Source organism: Protomyctophum bolini, assembly GCF_963924005.1.
Source record: "Protomyctophum bolini genome assembly, chromosome: 3".
Classification (NCBI taxonomy): domain Eukaryota; kingdom Metazoa; phylum Chordata; class Actinopteri; order Myctophiformes; family Myctophidae; genus Protomyctophum; species Protomyctophum bolini.
In genome coordinates this window covers 18,814,712-18,839,751 of record NC_137864.1, presented here as the reverse complement: position 1 = coordinate 18,839,751, position 25,040 = coordinate 18,814,712, and the positions used below count along the sequence as shown (strand labels likewise).

At 42.1% G+C, this 25,040-nt stretch overlaps 2 protein-coding genes across 3 annotated transcripts; one reads left to right on the top strand and one right to left on the bottom strand.

Moving 5' to 3' along the window:
• Positions 1 to 77: 77 nt before the first annotated feature.
• Positions 78 to 2,946, bottom strand: LOC308312794 (OCIA domain-containing protein 1). Its single transcript, XM_080759511.1, has 8 exons — positions 2,781 to 2,946; positions 2,231 to 2,315; positions 2,059 to 2,112; positions 1,771 to 1,818; positions 1,532 to 1,661; positions 1,147 to 1,316; positions 415 to 585; positions 78 to 274 (listed from the first exon to the last, which is right to left on the bottom strand). The coding sequence occupies exons 1-8, from the start codon at positions 2,823 to 2,825 to the stop codon at positions 237 to 239; spliced, it is 741 nt and encodes a 246-aa protein (XP_080615637.1). The 5' UTR covers positions 2,826 to 2,946; the 3' UTR covers positions 78 to 236.
• Positions 2,947 to 8,058: 5,112 nt separating this feature from the next.
• Positions 8,059 to 23,637, top strand: slc34a2a (solute carrier family 34 member 2a). Of its 2 annotated transcripts, XM_080759776.1 has the most exons (13): positions 8,059 to 8,365; positions 10,460 to 10,523; positions 10,803 to 10,931; positions 12,288 to 12,416; positions 13,199 to 13,342; positions 14,145 to 14,256; positions 16,194 to 16,386; positions 19,507 to 19,602; positions 20,726 to 20,846; positions 21,150 to 21,317; positions 21,713 to 21,829; positions 22,531 to 22,655; positions 23,063 to 23,637. In XM_080759776.1, the coding sequence occupies exons 2-13, from the start codon at positions 10,463 to 10,465 to the stop codon at positions 23,621 to 23,623; spliced, it is 1,956 nt and encodes a 651-aa protein (XP_080615902.1). In that variant the 5' UTR covers positions 8,059 to 8,365; positions 10,460 to 10,462; the 3' UTR covers positions 23,624 to 23,637. The 2 variants fall into 2 exon arrangements, with proteins under 2 accessions (XP_080615902.1, XP_080615903.1); XM_080759777.1 differs by lacking the exon at positions 8,059 to 8,365 and having other exon boundaries at positions 10,451 to 10,523.
• Positions 23,638 to 25,040: the final 1,403 nt, after the last annotated feature.

Sequence of the window (25,040 nt, the reverse complement as noted above, 5' to 3'; positions counted from 1 at the left end):
CACCATTGCCAATAAGCTGACTAGTGCAGTCCACCTACATTGTTTTTCTTTTAATGAAATTCACATTGGCCATTCAGTGCAGTGAAAAATACAAGAGTAGTCCTCAAGCATTTCAGTTTATTTCACTCACACAAATATATTCATCCAGAACATTACACACACATTTGTCATGTTATTTGTGACTAACTGGAGTCAGATCATATTGTAGTTATTACATCTAATGCTCAAATGTACATTCATTCCTCCCAGGAGTCTCCATAGACGTTCTTCTTGCCTAGTGAGAAGGGGAGAGAATAAGTCATGACAATTAATTGAATGTCAGGTTCCATTCAATGAAACATTTGAGTGCTTTTTAACTGATAAGCCCCAAAGGCAGCCATATGGTGACAAGTTATTTTTGGTGCGGCAGCTCACCTTCGTTCTTAGGCAGAGACCTGTCGTTCTCCCTCTCGGGGGGACTTTTGAGCAGTGTCTCAGCCTTTTGGGTGAGTGTGACCTCATAGTTCTCTCTGTTCTTCGTCCTTAAATCCTCATAGAGTATCACCTTCTTCCTGGGCTCATCATCGTCCTCCATGTATGACTGGACTGAAGGGGAAAGGGAGGTTACTCAGGTTAGTTTGGGTTGGTAAAAGTTTAAACATTGGTATGCAGAGTAGAGGTACATTATTTGGCAATACAATTTAGGAAAAAGGTTCTATATTCAATTAATCAATTTCCCCAACATTTACTTTTCAGTAGTATTCAGTTCAAATCAAGGGATTAGTACTTCCATTTTATATCATATATGCCAAACCTCACACAAAATCAAACTGCCATAATGTAAACGTAGGATCACAATAACAATGTTTTAATCATGTTCACGTGTGTGTGTGTGTGGATTGCCATGAAACTTGCTGAGTGTTGTAGAAATGCCCTTTCGACAGTTTCGTATATATTTAGGATTTATAAATTAAAGAATTGTCATATCCATTATGCAGTTAATCAACAGAACATTTACTGGAATGGTTAAACCACTTTAGCCTGGCTCCAGCCCTGAATCGCTACCATGAAAAAAGTAAACGAAATGAAAATTGACTGTCAGGCTAAAGCCACTTAAAACTTTGTATGCATTTATATGAATACAGGTGCAGTTCATTATCACTTTACCTGGAGGGTTGATGTCATCTGCTCTCCCTGGTTGTAGAAGTGGCTCATCACTGTATCCGTAGTCTCTTCTTTGATGTGAGATCTGGCTTGAGGATTCTGCAGGAGGCTGGAACATGGCATCAAATGACGGTGCGTTCGGTTCACTCATCTCTGTCTGGACACCCTGGGGACTGAGAGAACAGCATAGCAACAAATAGTTTAATGGTTGATAGAATAGAAAGAATGTTTGTGTAAATTATGGGGAGAGCACATGATACATTTGTTTGATATTAAAACATCATTTTTCCCCGCCGAAACGTTGGGATTCATTTGTCTTAACCTGCTGCATCCTAATGTGTAATCTTCAAGACAATATTGACGTGAAGCTGGTTTTGGTGCTACTGACTGTTGTAGAGGTAGTGCTGATCTTTTTCTCAAGACTTCTCCCAGTGGTGAATTCTCCAGCCTCTTGAACTTTTCCTGGCATACCTTCATGTAAGACAACTTCCCAGCCAGGTAGCCACAGAATCCTGCAACTGCAAAGACAACCAGACACACATGCTTTGTAAGAATAAATAAATAAAATAATAATTACAAACAATGCTTAATAAAATGGTACTATACAGAAACATCAAATGAGCTCACATGCAACTTTGGGTAGAGATCCAAACCTTGGAGATGCAGCCAGAGTTCCTATATATAGAATAAATGGAAAAGGCACATAATGGGAATTTGTCATCTGCAGGTGTGAGGGCATCATATTGGCATACACAGTACAGAGTGGCACTGTGGGAGTATGTTCTTTTTGCGATTTATAGGCTACATATGGTGTATATGGCAGGCTCCATATCTTAAAAAGTCAAGAGGTTTTTGCAAACATCAAATGAAGTTATAGGAGAAAGGGACTAGTTAGTATCTATGGTGTGGCATTACCTCGAGCAATTAGGCCTTGAGTGATGGCCATGCTCACTACTGAGAACGGCACCGCTGAAAAAGAGGGAACAGAAAATAATGGACAGCATGCTTTGGGAACTAAATTTTTAGCATGGATAATCATTCATCAGAATGACATGAGTGTACTCTTTGTGCATGTAGATAAACTTACACCTGTACATAAAGCTTTCCTGCATGCATTCCTTGATGACCCTTTTCTCGTCTTCAGTGGGAACATAATCCACATCCATTGGCCCCTTTGTAGAGGCAGACACAGTGACACACACGCACACACACGGAGAGAGAGAGACGAAGAGAGTTGTAGTTTTATTTGTACTCGGGCAAAGTGAGATGAAAAGCAAAACCACTTAAGCCCTACTAAAAATAGCCTATCTACACAAGCTGACAAGCAAGGTCATTATTGTTGAATGGCATGTCCAAAATAGGTAGGTTGAAAGTGGTTACATACATCACTTGCAGGCTAGTTTAAAAAAATACAGGATTTGCACCACATCCTTAAACAGAATGAATGTCAGCTGTTGTAGCTAACCTAGCAGTAATATCTACTGCACGTCAGCTACATTACATAGCTAGTAGTAGCTCTGGTCCAGCCTTCTACTGCTTCGATTCTGCCCTGCAGTACTGCAGGCAGAATCGAAGCAGTAGAAGGCTATGGACCAGAGCTAAGCTAGTAGTAACGTTAGTAGTACAGTTGTATTAACCTGTGCTGCGCGCTGCCTCTCATCGGAATGACCGGTTGATGACATGTTGAAAACAATCTCGGTGACAATCTGTAAATGTTCACAGCATGTGAATAATCAAAGTGCAGACAGTGGGTTTGCCTTCATAGATGCAGGGCAGGCACAATGTCACCACATTACACCAGAAACTGACATGACCCGGAAGCTAAATGGTAAAACGAGAAGGTTTGCGGGATTATAAAGAAACAACAACAATACAAAGCTCGTGATTTTCTTTGTAGATTATATACATTTTTTAAATTAGAATTTGCATTAGTGAAAAATGCCCTTGTCTGTCAGTATATCCATAGTACTCTACGAGTATATCGCACATAATCCATTGAAGCGAACTTTTATTTTGGAATCGAACATTTGTCCCGGAAGTGACAGTGCACAAAAGTTGCGTTTGGGTTCTTTCAGGACAAGTATCTAACTTCGAGCTCGGGGTCGTTGTATTCAGCAACGGATTAATGAATAGCCTACCAGAAACGGATACTGCAAAGCCATGTGCATGTTATAAATAATCTTAAATGTTAAAGCTGCAATCTGGAACCTACATTTATTTGTATTTTTTTGCCAAACGGTAATACGGTATGGTGGGTAGGGGTACTACTGGGTAGCGAAATAAATCTGCAGTGGTTGAAGCAATGGTTATTAGACACGTGCAATTCTGGTAAATTGCAAGTGTGGTTGCACTGACCTGAGTCGCAAGGAAAGAATCCACTCCATTTGTGATGTCATGTCGACAGCAAAGTGAACCTGCTTTTCGTTAACTTTTGCACAACAGAAAAGTGAAGCTTTTGGTCATGCTTCACACTGCATGACAACAGTCAGTGTGGGACTGTGAAGCATGCTGCATGACCAAATGAAAGCTTTACTTTTCTGTTGTGTAAAAGTTAACAAAAAGCAGGTTCACTTTGCTGGCAAAAACTTGAGTGTGTTGCAAAGCAACCTTGGACCTTGGAGGGCTCTGAGTCTGAATGGCAAGTTGGTGGAGCTGCTCAAAAACTCGTCTCAGAAACTATACTAAAAAGTAAGCACTCTGCACAAGAAAGGCAGCAAATTATACCCCGGCAAACTACCGCCCTATTTCTATTCTTAGCTCCATCTCGAAAGTGATGGAAAAAAATGTTGAAAGGTATCTTGCAGAGAAAAAAAATAATGTTCAAATTCATCTGGCCCCAGGCCAGAACCAATTGGTTTTGATAGCACATCAGTGCGCTGGAGCCTGGATGCAATCCTACCTGGAGGGGAGAGAACAGATGGTGAAGGTGAACGGAACACTGTCCCCCCCTCCCAGTGAGCTGTAGCGTTCCACAAGGAAGCATACTAGGGCCTTTACTGTTCCTATAGGTATAGACTATAGGCCTATGTAAACGACAGCTTGTGACTGCAATTTGTTCCTGTTTGCGGATGACTCAGACCTGCTGGTCTCGGACAGGGACAAATGGAGGACCCTGAAGTAAACCAGTTTTAGTGCTTTTTCTGGTTTTATCCGCGTAGCAGCTTTTGTATTGACCTGTACTTTCGTTGAACTGTACCCATTCTACAAACTGTTAATAACATTTTCAATCAATCAATGGAACTCTTCCCTTTCTGTGACTGTAGAGTCCATTCTATGTCTGTAGATGTTGGACTCTGATGCCTATCCTGCAGAAGTCCCTGTGTGCAGTACTAAACATCAACCGGAAAGAGCATGTTACCAACCAGCATCTGAATTGGGGGGTTAACAACCAAGGGTGAGTGAGAATATAGGAATACCAAAGGAGTCGCCACTTTACCAACTCGCCCCGGGCGTACATCCGGCCGAACTGTAGGTATTCCTATGCTTAAATGGTTAAACCTGACCTTATTTCGTAAAACTATGCCTAAAACCTAAACTTACTTCTAACCTTATTCTCATTAAAACAAAATAAAGAATACAAGAGCGGTCGGCGTGAGGTCGGCGGAAAAATCGAGGGGCAAGATGGTTTAGGGGCGACCGTACCTGATGCCGAATATAGATGTCAGGAGGAGAATGAGGCGCAGCTAGGGGCAGTTAGCCAGATACAGTATATATGGAGTGTCAAGTTGCCTGGAAATGCCCATGGCATGCTTGTCCAAAGATGACATAGAAAAGGAGAACCTTACCATTATGTATAATCTCATTATATTTAAGTTTTCACAACATATATATTCATATATCAACCCCATTATCACACAGACACAAAGAAGTGATTACTAACAATTCCAAGGCACGTTCCAAACCAAAAAGCTTTTATTAAATTAGCTGTACCATGTGTTGGCAGCCGGCAGATACTGTAGGTTTGCCATCATGATACAGCCAATACAAACCCCATGTCTCATTGAGCAGAATTAGCACCTCCACGTTAAAGTATTTTAAAGCTAAGGCAGCATTCTTTTCTCTCTCTACAGTTTCTCCCTCATTACCTTTGAGATCCCCGCTCCTGTGGAGTAGGCCTTCCAGTTGCATCTTAGACATGGTGACACCGGTCATCTTCAACAACATCCACTTCCTCCTCCCTGCAGGTGTCCTAATTCTGATAGAACACTTCTACCCTGGCTGATAAGAGGTGGAGATAATTACTATGGTGACCAGGAGAGCTCATGACCCATAGTAGGCAGGTAGGCCAGTAAGAGAAGTGGACCGGTTTGTGGTCAAAGCAGGTCAATGTTTGTTGGGTGTTGTGACTAAACTTACGACCAAAGGAAGGGTCATCTAACTTTGAACTTGAACTCTGGAATGCATGCCCCCCAAAACATTATCTTTTTTTCATGTTCATGGTTTTTAGAATGATGTACTGATACATGTACCAAAAATACTTTGTCAGCTTCAAAAGTGGTTTAGATATAATCTATTAATGTTAATGTATGTTTGTACGTGTGTCATATTATATTAATCATATATCGTCTCTGTCGGGTGGAAATATCATTCTGTCAGATTGTAGATCTGCAAATGTTGATGCTTATGTGTGATGTAGTATGATCAAGTAGGTGTTAACTAAAAAGAAAGAAAAAATGCTAGAATATCGAGATAAGAGGTTTCTGCCCAACAACATGCAGCAATATATAATATGTTGTACTATATTATCACGTAACATTTTGTTTTTTTAGTCACACAATAATCCTATAGCAGACAGTCAGAGGTTATCTTACAAGCCAACCTGATAGCCCTGGCTATCCAGAGGCTATCAGAGAGGTATCATCCACCTGATGGTTTCCTTTTACATAAAACGCCAAAACCCTTCACTGTAAAATCCTCAGTGTTAATTTAACTCCAAGACTACAAATGAAGCCAATTTGCAAATGGAGCCAATTGGAAGTGTCTATTTGGCTCCATTGTATGTACTCATTTGAATTTGAGCTTAAATTGTAATGTTGTCATAAGGAAGATAGGGGATGCTATTGCACTGTTGGACAATAACCATAGTTCATAGACGTTTAAGGGGGAAAAAAGAAGGAAGAAAAAGAAAGAAAGTTTTGCAGTCTCACATACAGTTAGAACACTGTTAGAACACTACTATTGGAGACATCATGAAACTCAGAGAAAATAAATACCAGAAAAATACATGTTGAGGATTTAGAACAAAGAGAAACACAGAGAGAGAAAGAGAGGGGGGAGAGAGAGATCAATATACCAGCATGTATTGATGGTCCTTCAATAGTCATAATTAATGTATTGTTCTTTTTTTGCTCTATTTTCCATCTATTCACTGTGTGTGTGTGTGTGTGTGTGTGTGTGTGAGAGAGAGAGAGAGAGAGAGAGAGAGAGAGTTAAGGCTCATTCATAGTCTGGATCTTCGGTGTTGAGGTGACCACCACTCCGGTGGTGAGCTGACCACCGGGGCTGATATAACGTTGATCGGTGGTGAGTAAAAACAGAGAGAAGGGCTGGAGCGGTGGCGGTGGTTTGCTCTTCACCGCGGCTCGTGACGTCACCTAACCACCGAAAATCCAGACCATGTATGAGCCTTTAGTTTGTGTAGGCCTATTTAAAGAGTGGGGTGATGAGATTGCTGTGAGCAGGGGTTTTCAACTGGTGGTCTGTTGACCACTGGTGGTCCGTGAAGGTATTGCATTGTAGTCCCTGACCATGCATTTAGTAATGTAGAAAAGTGAAGATATTTTCTTGAGAAACCACTAACCACTAATTGAGAAACAATGCACTAAAATTACCTGGTGACCTGCTGCTATGATGACAAGTCAATGTTGTCAGTTACTGGGAGTCACCATTATTAGGATATGTGCCCATATAATCAATTGCATGTGTTCTTAGTCAGGGTGGTCCCAGCTGGACCCTGGTTCATAAGCAGTTAAAAACCCCTGGTGTAAACTAGAGGACGTTGGAGTCTCCTTGGTATGCTTTCATTGTCAGTTCATTATAGCAGCATTATTATAAACTGAGGTGTCTTTGTTCTCTTAATTCTTTCTTTTTAACTTACATTGTTTGTAATTATAAATGAACTGGGTTGGGGTGGAGCATGAATTAAGAAATTGGCAACTGGCCTGGGCCGTGGCTCAGTGGTCCAGGCACCTTAGTCAATCCAGTCTGGCAGTGTGCCGCGTTCGACTCCCGATCCCGACAGCCTACTGCATGTCTTCCCCCCCATCTCTCTCCCCATTTCCTGTCAGCCTACTGTCTGTCCCTCCATAAAAAAATATAAAATAAAGGCGAAAGCCACAAAAAAAAACATTAAAAGAAAATAATAAATTGGCAACTGTATAATAAATTGATTTTTGCACAAGACCAGAGAGAAATAGGACACTTGTCACACTTCCATATGCACGTACACATAGGCTATCCCCTCCCCAACACACACACACACACACACACAGACAATGACATTAGAACTCGATTGCCTTCTATCTGGTGATGTGTGGGTGAGACCTTAGCCAGAGGGGGAATTCTGTGCTGCTACAAATCACAGATATCCATCCACCATGAAGCTAGTGCGACCAGGGCTGCGAGGTGGATGGGCGTGTACAAGACTGAGGCATCACATTGAATGCGTAAGTTATAGTTGACATAGAACTTTGCTGCAGGATCTTTGACCAGAGATGATGGAAGGGCCGACAAATTGTTTGATTTACAGATGTGTGAAGAAAAGGCTACCTATAGATGTAATAACCTAGGGGTCAACTTGCCGGCAGTCCTCACAACATGCTACAATGACCCGTTGTCACCCTTATTCGCGCTTATGGGCAGAATAAGATAAAAACAGACCGACCGACCGCAGACAAGTGAAAGTGTAGGCTGTGAAACATTCGTCAGGTAGCACCTTAGTCTTGATTGCAACACACTTGGTGGAAAGATTGCTTCTGCAAGATAAGACGGGTGTCAGGTTTGAAGGGTTTGCCCTCACCACCACGTGGAAACACGATGTACCAGGCGACTTGAGGAATACACACCCTTGGACATCATCAAGCCCCTGGCCCCCTGCCGCGGGCCCCTCAGCCCTCCACTCCCGTGGGTCAAAGGTGTGATTTCTAGACCTGAGACACAGGTGGGCTCCCTGGAGTTACCTGTGAACACAACTCAGACCACGGATACACTACACCTACCACAGGTAAGGACAGACCTGGCGTCATTTAACTTATTCAAGGACAAACCTGGCTTCATCTAACTTCATTAACATATCGGTGCTGTCAACTCAAAATGTCAGTTTTTCCTTTACCTTAAAATTGAATACATTTATGGTCATTTTTATGGTCATTTTCAGTATGGTTGTGGCACTCAAAACTTGTTAACTTAAGACTTGTTATGTTCTTGTTAGATTGTTCAAGGTTCAACGTTATTTTTACAATCGACAATGGGCAATTTGTAGTGCAGACAGCAGTAACCACATAACCAACAGACAGATACATAGACGAAAATAGAAGAAAATCACATTGAATTATTTAAGAAGTGAATGGCAGCAGGGACAAATTTGTTGTTCTGGCTGTTGCTCCTGCATCATCTTCAGACAGCAACTTAAAGTCATTAGACATGATGGGGTGGCTAAGGTCAACCAGAATTGATCAAGCCTTACTTCTTTAGTGTCCTGGCCATGTACATGTGAGAAAGGTCGTTAAAGGTTGTGCCTGCAATTCTGCTGTCCATTTTGACGATACCTTGCGGTTTGTTCCTGTTTTTGAGGGAAAATGACTGCTATCGGCTGACAAAGGAGTTGTCTGTCACGTAACATTTATGTTTGTTGAACCACTTTCAACCTGGTGTCCTGATTTTCAGCATGTCATTGTAAAAGAAAATCTTCAAATTATTATTTACATCATGACGTGTCATGAACTTATGTAGATTGGCTATTTCGCAGTGCGACACCATCCTACAATGAAATAAATATATTAAATCAGGCTTAACTTACAATTCAAATCACTGAAAAAGAATGCACACTTGAAGGCATTAAAGGTTTAATATTGCAGTAGTGGCTTCTCATCTCGGTTTCATATTTTATTTTTTATATACAGTATATTTGTGATTGATTCAGTATTATTATTTATCTAGAGTGTTGAAGTGGTTATGGTTGAAAGGCATTGCTTCTCAAGGGCCGGGGTAAACTTAAATAGATGATAAGTACAGTACCGGTAGATACATTTTGAAGGCATTTAGATTTGTATTATTTTTATTTTTTGCATTTTGCATTTGTAGTGCAAAAAGTGAACTGATGGTGATCTTCAGCACTGAACTCAAATGAACACAGGCACACACTTGTGATGGTATTGAACAACACAAGAGTATGCTAGACAGAAGTTGTGATTTAACATGGTGATTAAAAAAATAAATCCTATTTTCTTTTTAGCTGAGAAAACACAATATAATAATTTATATAAAGTTTATATAAAATATAGGAAGTACAGATTTTATTCCTACTCCTGATTCCTACTGTAATACAACTGAACTGCAATCAATACAAATCATTAAGCTCTTTACCCCTTTTCATGAACTGCATTTATATTTCAAAATAAACATTCATTCATGAATACTTAATCAAATTACCGAGTTACAATAGCAATTATAGTATTGTAAAGTGAAACAAATGATCTGGTCCATTATTGAGATAAGCATGAGGTTTTCCCTAATAGTGTGGTATTGTGAGAATGGAAATTTACCACACAGAGCAGCCATGTGGTTGTAGAGCTAAGATCAATACCCTGGCATGTGAGTGAGAGCCAGTGTGTGCACGTGCGAGTGAGTAAGAGAGAGTGTATGACTGTGTTGTTACGTTTATGGAACAGCTGACTGCTTTCATTCATTGTATTGGTTTAACCTGTTTGACTCTCTGGAAGATGCAAGTCTGAACGTCAGTCACTCCTGCACAATAATAAATACTTGTAGACCAGTCGAGTGCTCCAGTATTTTATTTGGGTACTGCAGTCTCTCCTGAATTGCCCAGGTATTATTCTCTCCGTGAGCACAGACAAGCTAAGCCCTTCTAAGTTCTACCATCAACTGACTGAAGCACGCTGGACTTCTCTTTGTACCTTGGTTTAATGTTGTTTGTTGCTCATGTGTGTTGTCAGTGCCAGGAAGTAACAAGTGTAACATTTAAAACAAATAGATCTATTCACATGGAATTATGTAATTACACATATTCAATTAACTGTGAAATTCATTATTATGTTTATTTTAATGCACTCTATGTTTGTCTTCTTTATTTTCTTAGACGATGGCTCCTGAGCCTGAACTCGAGGAAGACCCAAACACAAGGCAGGAAAATGAATGCAATGGTACATAACATTTTATTATAGTGAAAAGCAGAGTAGTCAAATGTATCTGTGTGACATTGTAGTTACACTTTGCAGTACCTGTGCACTGCTGCGGAGTGTGGGGGTTTGAATCCAACATGGTGCATCCAGTCAAAAGGAAAACACTTGGCCTGTGTTCAGGGGTGGGAAGCCGGGCGGGAAGGGTGATATTTGCCGCTGCATGTACTCCTACAGGCTGGGGTAGCACCTGTCAGTGCGTTTACATTCATGGAATGAAACGGAATGCTTTGTCTTTCTTAGGAATCAAAGAGCCGGCTGTTCCTATGGCGGCAGCCCATTCCACAGTGGCTCTGTTTGAGGGCGAGGCGGAGATTGACGACCCCTGGGATCTCCCAGAACTCAGTCAAGGACTGGGGGTGCCATGGGCAGGTACACAATATTGTAATCTCCATAAGTAACATTACATAATGTTTTAGCTATTCGTCTTATATAGGGCTTAAAGGTTTCATGATATTAATTTTCTTTTTTTTTCTTTCGTTTTTATGACCTCAATTACACCCACAAAACCTGAAATTTGAACATTCAGTGGATTTTCTATGGTCTGGACTTTTTTCTTGGGTCTTGGTCTTGGCCTTTAGAGCTGCAATGAAAACAGTGACATCGGCTGGCAAATCCCATTGACATTATGTGACATCACAAAATGTTAAAAGTTCTGTTTTTTTGTTTGAGCTCAGAAAACATAAAATCACATACAATCCTGAGTGTTATATATTCGTATAACCATGTTACGTATAACTTATATGTACCAAAAGTTTCTTTTTGTGTATTCAAATGTATTAGCACTATTATCTGGGTAAAACCTAATCAGTGTTATCAGTGTTGCGTTTTACCCAGATAAAACGCAATGGCACCTGGGGGACTGCCAAACATCCTGGAGCATCTTATCTTACAAGGGAGAATTGGGCGGAAGTGTAGGGTTATCACTGCACCCATGATTATATTACATTTTTTCAGAAGGCAACGCCATTAGCCGATTATGTGACACATTTTGGGTTACAGGTGCATGATGTGTGCATATATTATTATATATTTTTCTTTGGACGCGTGGCACTAGATGTGAGTATGCCGAAGGCACACGTGTGAACCTCTAGTTCATTGTCCCTCACATGTAAATAACTAGAGTCTAGTTATTTACATGTGAGGGACAATGAGTAAACCATACTGCCCTACAAAACCAAAGTGCAGTATAAACTACAAACAAAAATGTAACAAAAATGTTCAACTGGTCAGCCAAATGAGATGTCGGCATATAAGCGATATTACACTAATTGTATATCTGTTCTTGAGGTATTTGGTTATCCCGCAAAATCATGATGACTAATTTGACCTTTGGTATACACAAATAGGTTGCTGTGTCCTAAAACATATTGTTACTGCACTTTGGCTTTATAGGGCAACGATAGGTTGAGATAATTTAGATTAGATGTCCATAAATTACAGTTATCAGTTCCACACAGTAGCACTAGCTAGACAGAGACAGCACTGCACATCATTTAGTATAGCAGATTGTCCTGGATAATGTTTTTGAGGTATAGCGTAGGAAGAGTCAGAACTGCTGCTGCAAAGCCATACATTTTAATCTCTCTCACACACACACACACACACACACACACACACACACACACACACACACACACACACACATGAGACTATATCATCGAGGGTTTTGGAAGTATGAACGGGGACAGTGACAGTGTCCCCTCCTCTCCTCTGTGTGTCTCTCAGAGCTGAACTGTATGGGAAGAGTCAAGAAGGTGATGGTGGGGATTGTCAAAGCTGTACTTCTGCTGGGGTTCCTCTACTTGTTCATTTGTTCCTTAACTCTCCTCAGCTCTGGTTTCCAGCTCGTTGGAGGTAAACATAAACAAACATTAACGCACGCACGTACACACGTGTGCAGGCACACACACACACACACACACACACACACACACACACATGCATGCAAGGCAGTGAGGCGCACAGAATTGTGTGCTATAGAGGAATGTGATATAGCACACAATACACACATGCGAACACATACAGTACACTACAGTCTACACACATTTTTAACACACATATATGTGGATGTGGTGGGTGGATATGGCCCGGTTTCCCAATGGACACTTCTTACACCAGTGTAAGAAGTTGCTCCTCTAGGCCGCACACAGAAGCCTGTGAACATAGACATTCCGTGCATAGATGTGCCACACAATGGTAGGCCTCAGGCCTGAGGCCTGGTATGGTAGGCCTCAGGTCTACCATTCTGAAATTTAATATAATAATATTTGGACAGCTGACAGTAGGCTCTCTTTACTCTTAAAAAAAAGAAATATATATATATATATATATATATTTTTTTTTTTTTCTTTTTAAGTAAAGAGACCCTACTACTGGCACATCTATGCACGGAATGTCTATGTTCACAGGCTTCTGTGTGGTTATACACCGGCATTCCGACGCACCCCCATTCCACCCTTCTGGTTGCGGCCTAGAGGAGCAACTGAGCATGTGCAACACCACTTCTTACACCATGGTGTAAGAAGGGGGCCAATGCTGTTGTACCCCCTCCAACTTTATACTGTCCGCATTTTCAAATGTTTTATTATATACTTGTTTGGCAATGTAAACGTATGTTTGTTTTTTCCGCTGGCCAGGTAAAGTAGCGGGGGACATCTTTCAGGACAACAAGGTGCTGAAGAACCCTCTGGCTGGTCTTGTGATTGGAGTTCTGGTCACGTTGCTGGTGCAGAGTTCCTCCACATCTTCCTCCATTGTTGTCAGCATGGTGTCATCTGGACGTGAGTGTCAAAGCCACACGCACGCATGCGTGCATTGAACGCACACTCGCACACAGTCATGTGTAACGTATGGAGTAGCTCCCTGTGCCCCGCCAGCTAGCCTTTTATCTCCTCTAGCCAAGGGGGATTCCCCTTTGGCTGAATGGTGGATGTAGCTTCCCACGCAGGTTACAGTCCTGGGTGTTACATTGGTGCTGGGACGCAGATCGTGTTTCCCAGTAGGGTCAACAGGAGGTGAATGTAATGAAAGTAGCCCTGCAAGCTCATAAGCATAATGGCTGGGTTTCCCAAACGCATATGGTGTAAGACTTGTAGTGCTGCACATGCTCAGATGCTCTCTAGGCCGCACACAGAAGCCTGTGAACATAAACATTTCGTGCATAGATGGTAGGCCTATGAGATTAGGCCTGGTATGGTAGTATGGTAATTTAATTTAATAATAGTTGGACTGCTGGACAGCTGACAATAGGCTCTCTTTGCTCTTAATATATATATATATATAGGCTCTCGAGGATTATCACAACAAAACAAAAAAAGAAGTGATATTTGAATTAAGTGAAATCACTAAATATACCTTTAAAACTGCTGCAATAACACTTCTTTTAGCTGGATAAACACATTAAAGGTTGCATTACCACTTAAATCATATCATCCCTATTTCGAAAGGCAATTGCTGTGAGCTTGTTGAAGTGCTATTTTCAGCAGAGATTTAGAATTGAGGGGAAAGGACAACCCTGGGGGACCGTGGGTAAATCAGTTGGAGTAATCAGTTGGAATAATGGAGATCTGTGTTCTTCCACAGTGCTGACAGTCCAGCTGGCTGTTCCTATCATCATGGGCACCAACATTGGAACTTCCGTCACCAACACCCTAGTTGCCATGACACAGGCTGGCGAACGCAATCAGTTCCGCAGGTAATAGGTCTTGTAAAATGCAATTTGTTGTCACCTTCAGAGGCATGTAGTAGTGATGCGCGGGCCGGCTTTTTTTCATAACCCGTCCATCCCGTCCTGCCACGTGAGCCAGCCCCCACCAACCTGCCCCGCAAAACAATATATTAATCAACGGCCCACCCGCCCCGCGGCACATGAAAACAAAAAGTAGCCTAACGACCGGCTTTTCAACACCCAGCAAGTCCAGTCCATTCAATTGCGTTGAGAGAGAGAGGGGAGGACACCGTTGAAAAACCCATGCAGAGCAGGTCACGCGTGAGAGAAAGAGAGAGAGAGAGAGAGAGAGAGAGAGCTGCAGGTGACGTCGTCAATCTTTCCTGTGTGAGTCGTAACAAATTATTTGAATGAACAGTATAACACTTACACATAGACATACGTGACATGTAGCCTACTCCGCTCGAAATGAATGAATCTCATGTGCTCATTTTTGTTTTGATTGTGTATAGGCTACTTCAACTTCGTTGCGCGGCGGCGGTACCGCACACCCAAAATAACCGCTCTACAAGCTCACAAGCTATAATTCTGTGTGTGCAGCGCACTGTGCACGCCTGCACAGCACTCCACTCAATTAAGACAGATTGGGTACAGATGTGCTCATTGCGCTGATGATGGTCAGGTTCATAGCCTCAGAACGGAGAGGGCACTTTTCTCCAATGGTCAAAAAGGCAGGAGCTAAAGCGCCCTTTCATAAGCAACACATTGATGAACAACAAGCTGATGGTTTCAGCAGGAGTAGACAGTAGACATAGGAGATCAGGTACCAGAATGCTGGTACCTGATCTGGTGAGAGAGAGTTCCTCTCTCTCACTTTATGAGGCAAAATTAAAAATTGTCTATCAGAAGAAGAGAGATAGAAAAACCTATATATATCCTTAGATCTCCATATATGGAGCTGACCTGTTCTGACATTCCATTATGTTGATCCTTTCCCATCCGTCCTTCCTCTTTGATGTCTCCATTTTGACTGATATCTGTCCATTCAAACTGTAGACGGGCCCAATGTTATTGGTGCAACCACGCCTGGCAGCCGGCGAAAACTAGAGTTCTCAACAGGCTCGAAAATGTAGTTCTGACCCTACCTGTGCCGTCATCAAACCCTGTACACTCAAGATACTGCCCCCGCTGCCACCCTCAGATCTCCATATATGGAGCTGACCTGTTCTGAAATTCCATTATGTTGATCTGACCTCATCAAACCCTGTACAGTGTACACTGTACACTCAAGACTCCATAGCCGGTACAGAATTCATTACATATGTTGATCCGACTCCCCCATGCCAAAGCGCTCGCCCAGCAGTCTGCCGTCACCCAGGCAGATGCATGCACACGACCTCGCCCTCAGGGCGTTTTACTGGTTATTATTATTATTATTCTAAGAAAGCAGTAGCACTAGCAATAACTACAGATATGCAGCTGCGGGCCCGAGCTCATGTTGAATAATTGGTTCTCTTTATAAAGTACATCCATTGGTCAAACAAAATCATAGTAGTTCGTAAATGACTTTGTGCCATCATTTGAGAGCAGTGCTCTCAAACAGCAGACTTGACTGTTTCAATAGTACAGCATATATATCCCAGGTTTGTCACGTCTACATTATTCAACCCCTTTTCTTCTGGTTGTATCAAGATGTTTTTGCTGAGAATTGATCATTGTTAGATGAAATAAAATTAAATATATGTCTCCACAACTATTTATTTTTGTTAGTTACAATAATGATAACCATGTCACTACCCATCTCTCTCCCCCTTTCCTGTCTGTATACTGTTCCCTATCAATAAAAGCATGAAAAGCCCCAAAACAAAAACAATAATGAATGATATCTTTATTTCTATAGCACTTAATTTGTTTTGTTAAAAACATAAAGCCAAGCACCCGTGTTGTTCACTCTTCCCATGCAGGGCGTTTGCAGGGGCCACAGTGCATGATTTCTTCAACTGGCTCTCTGTGCTGATAATGCTGCCACTGGAGGTGGTGTCTGGGTATTTGTACCGCGTCAGCAAGCTGATCATTGACTCCTTCCAGATAGCCAGTGAAGAACCCCCAGAACTGCTCAACGTCATCACTGACCCCCTCACAAACGCCATCATAGAGGTAAGGGATGATCGTCATCATAACCTTGCAGCCATCACAGATGATCATCATTATAACCTTGCAGCCATCACGGATTCTAAAAACGCCGGGACAACGCTCCACACGTCCCAAACTCTTCTCCCTTCTGGCTCCAAAACTGTGGAATGCACTTCCCATTGCAGTCAGAACTGCAGCATCACTCCCAATCTTCCGCCGTAGTCTGAAAACCCACCTTTTCAGACTCCATCATGGCCCATAGCACTTACCCCACCCCCTTAGATAGCAATTCTAGTAGTCATAGCACGTCATAGTACATATGTGTAGCATAGTAGTATAGATGTATAGCTTATATGTATAGTTTCATTATAGATATTCCACTGTTACTTTCTTAGCTACGCATGTTTCATGATAAATGTCTTTATGTGATGTATTCCCATGCTTTTGTTCTTGCTTAATGTAAGTCGCTCTGGATTAAGAGCGTCTGCTAAATGCCTAAATTGTAAATTGTAAATTGGATGGAGTCTTTACACTGAGGTCATCTTGTGGCTCTTTTCGACTACGAAGGGTAACCCAAAATCTTCAATAACCTGAAACTTTCCAGAAATTGGTCTTTGATGTTTTGTTGTTTAAAATATCTATTATAACCAGAACGAGCTCTGAAGGGGAAGGTGTGTAAAAATAAGGGGAAAAAATGAAGAAGAAAAGTTCTCTATCACTTGTGACGTGGATATCTCTTTAAGAAACACCAGGCGTAGTGAGAGAGAGAGATGGGGAGTTACACACAAAGGTCACCGGGATCGGGACCCGAACCTGCGACACGCTGTCAGGCCGCATCAGCAGCCTATAGGTGCCAGGACCGCTACACCACCTTTAGTATAAGTACAAGTTCTAAGTTGCCAGAACTCGGGGTTAGTAGCACCCCCAGAGCAAATTCAGATAAAAATAACTTTATATGAAACTGAATCGTAGCTTATGAATATGAAAACTAATCCAGAACCCATGAAATACGGTTCACGACTTCAAGTATAGATAAATACTGTCACCCAAAAATAATAAAGAGGGATAGGGTTGGTCCTCCAGTTGTTGAGCCAAAGAGAGTAAGACGATCAGAACAATCCAAGTTCATTGCTCACCAACACTGTCTGTTTTGTGGTGAAATAAAGAAAGATCCTAAACATCCAAGTCGATGGAAAATGGCATATCTATGCAAAGAAGATGAAAACGGTCTAAAGGAGACTATCGTAGGAGTCTGCAACATGGTCAATAATGAACAAGCAAACGCAATCCACATCAGACTTGCAGGTGTTCCTTTTGACCTGCATTCTGCAGGCATAAGGTATCACGTTGACTGTAAAGTAAAATTCATGTGTGCAAGAAACATTTAAACTAGAATTCAGCAAACGTTAACACTGAATAGCACAGAACCAAAAGACACAGCATTTATTTCTGTCATCACATTTCTTGTTCAAAAGAGATCAAACATGCATACCTCAATTAGTCTATACAAGGAATACGAGGATGCTGGTGGAACCATCCTTGCTCGTAAAAAGTTGGTATCAACCCTAGTTGATTACTATCAACCCTAGTTGATTACTCATATGCAGCAAAGGTGATATCACAGACATAGCAATTGATGCAATATCAAAGAAGATATACAGAGAGATAGGAGACATTGAGATTGATAGTGAACATTATTACACCCATATCAATAAAGCCATTTGCTCCCAGTTCCAAAGTGACACTCTCATGAACCTTCTGACAAAAATAAGCCAAAGGCTACACAATTCCTTGCCAGGTATAATGATTGGGAACATGATCACAGCAATAATAAAAAAGCAAGCGACTCCAAATTGAATCTTCTGATGAGGAAGAAGTTGAGGTGTAACCGTCATGCAAGCTGGACTACAAGTTGCACACATTAATAGTTTAGTTTACAAGTTTATTTTCTATTAGCATATTTTCAATGACCTAAAACCACCTTTACAAGAACAAAATACCCCACTGCAATTGCATACTGCACTCGGTCCGGTTGAATGTTTATAGGCCATTCATTACCTAATTATGCTAAACACAATATTAACATAATGTTTTTTTTTCAAATATGTTTTATTTCATACACTAGGCATAATGCATATGGATTATATTTCAATACTTAAAGGTATAGAAAACTATATTTCTGCGCCCAATAAAATATTTTTTGTAATACAGAGGTATGGTCACATATAAACCCCTATAAAAATTGCCCAATAACGAGAGGCGGTCAGCAAGTGGATTCTTGAAGGTATGTATATAGACAATATTTTAGGCCAATAAAAAAGACCAAATGTCCAAATGTCCCACCCCACAGACTGCCGGACTAATAATGGTGACCTCTCAGAGTCCAAAAGTCCACATTGTCATAAATGAGGCTTACGGAGGTCATTAACATTCTACAGTGCAGTTATACGAGCCAAGAGGGTCATCCTTTAGTTGCATGTTTCAAAGTGGTTTAATTTCAAGGCCATCTGGATAGGTGCTTGTCATATTAATGTTATTATTATATTGTTCAGATGAATGTATATAGACAGAGTGAAGTTAACAGCAACCTAATAACTAAAGTACAAGTTGGCACTCTCTGTAACTCAATATCCGGAGGGAAAGACTCCATTAGATCTTGGGGGTGAAAGTAGGCTAACTAGAATGAAATGTGAGCCGTGAAGCGACACCGTGCAGTGTTAATGTTGTGAAAGTGGTGGGTCGGGTGAAAGTGTAATGGCAGCTCAATCAGGAGCTGGAGCCTGCCTGGCTTGATCCCAGGCTTAAAATAACCCATATAAATGGTTTTGGAAATCTCTATGGGAAAAGTGAGTAGGTTCTAGATCGGTGGAACCAGAAAATGGCTGCCACTGCTGCTATGCCCTATAACAATGTGAGGGTGAAAGGCTTTGACAGAGGAAACAGAAGTGATGTAATAATAGAAATTCCTGATGAAGGAATGAAAGAGGGAGAGTGAGAGAAAATATCTTACTTTCACAAGAGCTTCACAACATTGTTATCTTCATATGATAGCCTGCCGCTCTCGCTCTCTCTCTCTCTCTCTCTCTCTCTCTCTCTCTCTCTCTCTCTCTCTCTCTCTCTCTGTGTCTGTCTCTCTCCCCCCAGTTGGATAAATCTGTCATCAACGACATTGCCACAGGAGATTCAGATTCCAGGAATAAGAGTCTCATTCGGACCTGGTGCAAAACCTTCACCAACACAGTAAGAACCTCCTTACAACAGAACTACATTACATTGAAACAGCTGCCATAAACCTGTAGGAATGGTCAAATTATTGAATGTTCCTTTATATAGGAATCTGAATCCCCCCCACCCCTTTTCCCCCATACTGTATATGTTTCTTTTCCCTTTTTACCTCCTTTATGATGAATTCCTGTTCTGTTCTTTGGCTATATAGAAGTGTCTATTTGTACGTCTCTAAATGTTCTGATGAATTGAACAAGGTGGACCCTCTTGTAAACAAGTGTCGTCCACTCACAGTTAACAGTCTTTGGATTGAGTTGTATTTGAAATGTACTGTAATTCTGCAAACTGTTAATACATATTTCAATCAATCAATCAATCGATCAATCAATCAATCAATCAATCAATCCATTTGGGGAGGGGAAATCATGTGTTGGGGTGTTGGGGGCGGGGGTCACATTCTGTGCCACGCCTGGGTCGTCTCCCTGATTTTTCCCTTATTGTTCCTGTGCTGCTTCCCTTCACCTTTCGTGCTGAGACTTTGATTCAAAGTGCTGAGACTTTGATTGTGGACGTGGACGGCTCACCGCTCCAAGAGATGGGTCAAATGCGGAGAACAAATTTCACTGCGGTAACGTGTGTCTGTGTGACTTTTTTGACCATTGCAACCCGTGTGCCCAGGGTGCGCTAATGCTGCTGTTTGTTACTTAATGTACTTCCTCACTTTTGGTTGCTGCTGTAACTTAGTTAGTTGCATCCTCTGAGTAGTACTCTCCTTAGTGTTTTTCCTAGCCTCGTGTTGCGATACTAATATTTCACTGCGCTGCACTGCGTGGGATATTGGGGCAATATGCATCGCAAAGACAGATGAAGGCTGGCTGCGCGAGGCTACGTTTTCCCTATGTGGGATTTAGAGGACCTTTTTCCGCCCTCTGTGTTGTGTACCTTCTACCTGAGTTGATTTTCACTTTTTTCAGTTCTGATCTTTTGATCACTAAAAGTTTCTCTTAACATCCCTTGGGTCTCTCTCTCTCCATTCTTTGGATCTTCCTGAGTTGGGTCGTGACAGACAGTGTGTGTGTGTGTGTGTGTGTGTGTGTGTGTGTGCGTGTGCGTGTGCACGTTCGCGTGCGTATTTCAGAGCGTGTTGAACGTCACAGTCCCTAGCGAAGACAACTGCACCTCTCCAGAATGGTGCTGGCCCGATGGCAACCTCACCCACACACTGAAGAATATTTCTAAGACCTTTAATGTTGAAAAATGTACGGTGAACACCCTTTCTACACACAGTATATATTCACAATGTGTCGCATCACCACACATCACATCACCACAGATCTGCTATTTTCAAAAGATTTATATACATTTGAAAACAAGAAATAACGATTACTTTCGGTACTTTAAGTACATTTGATACTTTTACTTCATTGCAGTATTGATACTTTTACTTAAGTGAAACATTTGAGTACTCTTTCCACCACTGGTGTTTTCACCCTGTCTGTATATTATGTACACATTTGATCATTTAAGTTTTTGCGCCTCCCTTCCTCTTCGTCCATCGTCAGGTAAACACCTCTTTGTGGACACAGAGCTCTCTGACCTGGTAGTGGGTATGATCATGTTGGTTCTCTCCCTGCTGGCTCTCTGCTCCTGTCTGATCTGCATCGTCAGGCTGCTCAACTCCGTACTGAGGGGACAGGTGGCCATCATCATTAAAAAGGTCCTGAATACTGGTGAGTAACAGAATGTCTGTTTGCGTTCACGACGTGTGCGTGCGTGCGTATATCACATATCTATAGCCTTATTTACGGTAGTCCACTCCTGCGACTGACCAATGTGTGAGTAAAGCACTAGCAAGGACCCAAGGCCAGCTCAAAGCCTGGACCAGCAGGTTCCAGGACAGCCACCAGCCAGGCAACTGTGTGTGTGTGTGTGTGTGTGTGTGTGTGTGTGTGTGTGTGTGTGTGTGTGTGTGTGTGTGTGTGTGTGTGTGTGTGTGTGTGTGTGTGTGTGTGTGTGTGTGTGTGTGTGTGTGTGTGTGTGTGTGTGTGTGTGTGTGTGTGTGTGTGTGTGTGTGTGTGCGCCTGTGTGTGTGCGCGCCTGTGTGTGTGTCTGTCTCTCCTTGCAGATTTCCCGTACCCATTCGGCTGGGTTACAGGTTACATCGCCATTGTAGTTGGGGCTGTGATGACCTTCATTGTCCAGAGCAGTTCTGTCTTCACGTCTGCGATCACTCCACTTGTTGGTGAGTCCATCCTTCCATCCGTCCCGTCCCGTCCCGTCCCGTCCCGTCCCGTCCCGTCCCGTCCGTCCGTCCGTCCGTCCCGTCCCGTCCGTCCGTCCGTCCGTCCGTCCTGTCCGTCCGTCCGTCCGTCCTGTCCTGTCCGTCCGTCCGTCCGTCCGTCCGTCCGTCCGTCCGTCCGTCCGTCCGTCCGTCCGTCCGTTCTGTCCTGTCCGTCCGTCCCGTCCCGTCCCGTCCCGTCCGTCCGTCCGTCCGTCCGTCCGTTCCGTTCCGTCCTGTCCGTCCATCCATCCATCCATCCATCCATCCATCCATCCATCCATCCATCCATCCATCCATCCATTATCTTCTTACAGACTTACCTTTGCATGCTATTTGATTACTTTACCATGGTCTGTAGAGCAGTTTCCCAAACAGTGGGCCACGGACACATTTTGATTGGTCACTTTCTTATTTTTTGTTTCCTACATTTAGTTTTTAATTATTATTATTTCAAACCATAAAAAAAAAAAACCTGTATTTGGAAAACAAAACAAAAAACATCAATAGCAAAACGGCAAAAATTGGAATGACCATCTTGCCCCTCAATCCAGGCGTTTCACAACAATCGGCAAACAGATCGGACCAATTCCAAACCCTTCGTTTGTGGTCCAAATGATCTAAAGAAAGGGCACAGGTTAAAATGATGTTCTCTCTTTGCGTAGGTATTGGTGTCATCAGCATACAGAGAGCATATCCGTTGTCACTGGGTTCAAACATTGGCACAACCACTACGGCTCTGCTGGCAGCCATGGCTAGTCCTGGAGACAAGCTTGCTAATGCGCTACAGGTCAGTTTTACAAATACACACACGCTTGCATGCATGCACAAATGCATGCAGATTTACCAATTGTCTGTGTTAGATTAATTCAGAGGGTACAAATTGGAACCAAATGGATCCATTTAATAGTAATTAGAGTGTACAAATGCAACCAGACCAACCAGACCCTGCATTTGTACACTGAGACTAAAACAAAACAATTAAATCAAAACAAAAATGAACAAGACACAACTCACTAAACCTAAACTAAAAAAACAGGATAAATCTTTATGTAAATCTAGTGAATACATAAAACGGAGACCAAAACTCTTAATACAAACTAAAATGAATCTAAAATCAAATGCCTAATTGAAAAAGTAAACTAAAACTTATAAATATTTAAAAACTCCAATCACTGTTTCTGTGTCCCACACCAGATTGCTCTGGTCCACTTGCTGTTCAACATCACAGGCATCCTCATATGGTATCCTCTTCCGATCACTCGCCTCCCCATCCAAATGGCTAAAACGCTGGGCGACATCACCGCAGACTACCGCTGGTTCGCTGCCGTCTACATCATAGGCTGCTTCTTCTTCATGCCCATGTTCGTCTTCGGCCTATCAGTGGCCGGCTGGGAGGTGCTGGTGGGTGTGGCCGTGCCTCTGGCCGTCATATTGATCGTTATCATAGTGATAAACGTCCTGCAGAAGAAACGCCCCCAGTGTCTGCCCGCGCTACTGCAGTCCTGGGACTTCCTGCCTCTGTGGGCCCACTCCCTTGACCCTTGGGACAGAGTGGTCGTTAAGATGACTTCTTTCAGCAAATGCTGCAAGAAGTCACCCACTGAGACAAAAGAACAGGGCGAGGAGGAGTTGACGGGACAGAGGATGGAGGAGCAGGTGGCTGAGATGTACGATAATCCCTCGATGAGCGTGGAAAAGGAGTTGGAGGCTGAGAAACCCGCAGACACAGTCACAATGGCACAAACCCCGATGTGACACTTCTGTTATAGAAACTGAGAGTATGCACATGCATCACTTTTCCACAAGGACACGCCCCCCTCATCTAGACTGAGTGGCAAAACATTGAGCAGCATGGAGCGTTGGAGTTTGGAAGCGCTCGTTGGAAGTCACTCAACGGTTCCGTGTACCACCTGTTTCTAAATTGCACATAATGCAGGAGGCAGCAGGATGTTGTGTTATTGAAAACGAGCACTTCCAAACTCTGACACTTAGGAAAAATAATCAGCTGCACGGAATTTATTGACAGACAGTCATAACATGGATTTTAAAGAACAGAAAGAAGCTTTCCATACAGCTGCAATGTTGGTGAGTTTAACAATGTTTAATACAATCAGATAGGACTTTTCTGTTTGGATGAATGGGCTGTCAAGGCTAGAAAGTTGTTGTTTTTTGACACTCAGTAGGCGTTCCTACATAACCTCCGGGTATGACGTCACTCACATAGCCTCTACTCTATAGAGTGGTCAAGGGATATGTTTAGCTGGAAGGAGGAAGTTACGTAGATCTTCCAATAGTAATAATACCTCACTTTAATAGATATCAAACCTGTGCAAAGCCAGCCAAGCAGGTTCTGAAGTTGGCTTTGTAGTAATGCACATTCATGCTAGCCTGGCCAGATGCGAATCAGCCGTTGGCAAAGAATTGCCTGATATGAGTCTGACTTTTAGCCGTATACATTCATACTCCTTCAGTCTCTCATCATGTTGCAACTTTTACAACCTTTTTTCCAGCTGTTATTTTGATATAATAATTTTTATTACTGGGAATTAAAGACACAAGGATGTCCTGAGTTGTACATTGTTTTAAGGTGTAACGTTAGCATAGGTTATTTTATGAATGAAAAGGATAATTGTATTCAAGGAATATGTGGATGGCAAGCTATAGATGACTATGCATCTAACTTAATTTATTGCATGATTTTAAGTTATTGAAAAGGGTAAAGTTTATTGTGTTTAAAAGATGAATACATATGCATATGCAACTAATTGAGCAAAGATGTCTTTTACTTGTTACAGCCCGAGTCTAATCCGTCTTCTTCTCACTTTTTTTGCTGGCACATTATACTTTGTTATACGACTGATTTTCAGCTGAAAGTTATTTTCGTTGCACGACATAGCCGCATGACAAATTCCAAATGAGTCAGGATCAGGATTGTCTACTTACTGCATGTATTTGTCTAAAGAGCACTGCTGTCTATTTTTGTTAATGATTTACATTAAGCCTCACATCTTCCTATCTCATGCCACGTTATCTGTGGTGAAGTCTACTGAACAAATGGGATACCAGGCAGGCACAGAGTGAGAGAGATGACAAACCAATTAAATAAAGTGTTGATCATAAAAAAATAAAACAAATTAACCACAAAACTACAATTTCTCAGGAAATGTTTTCT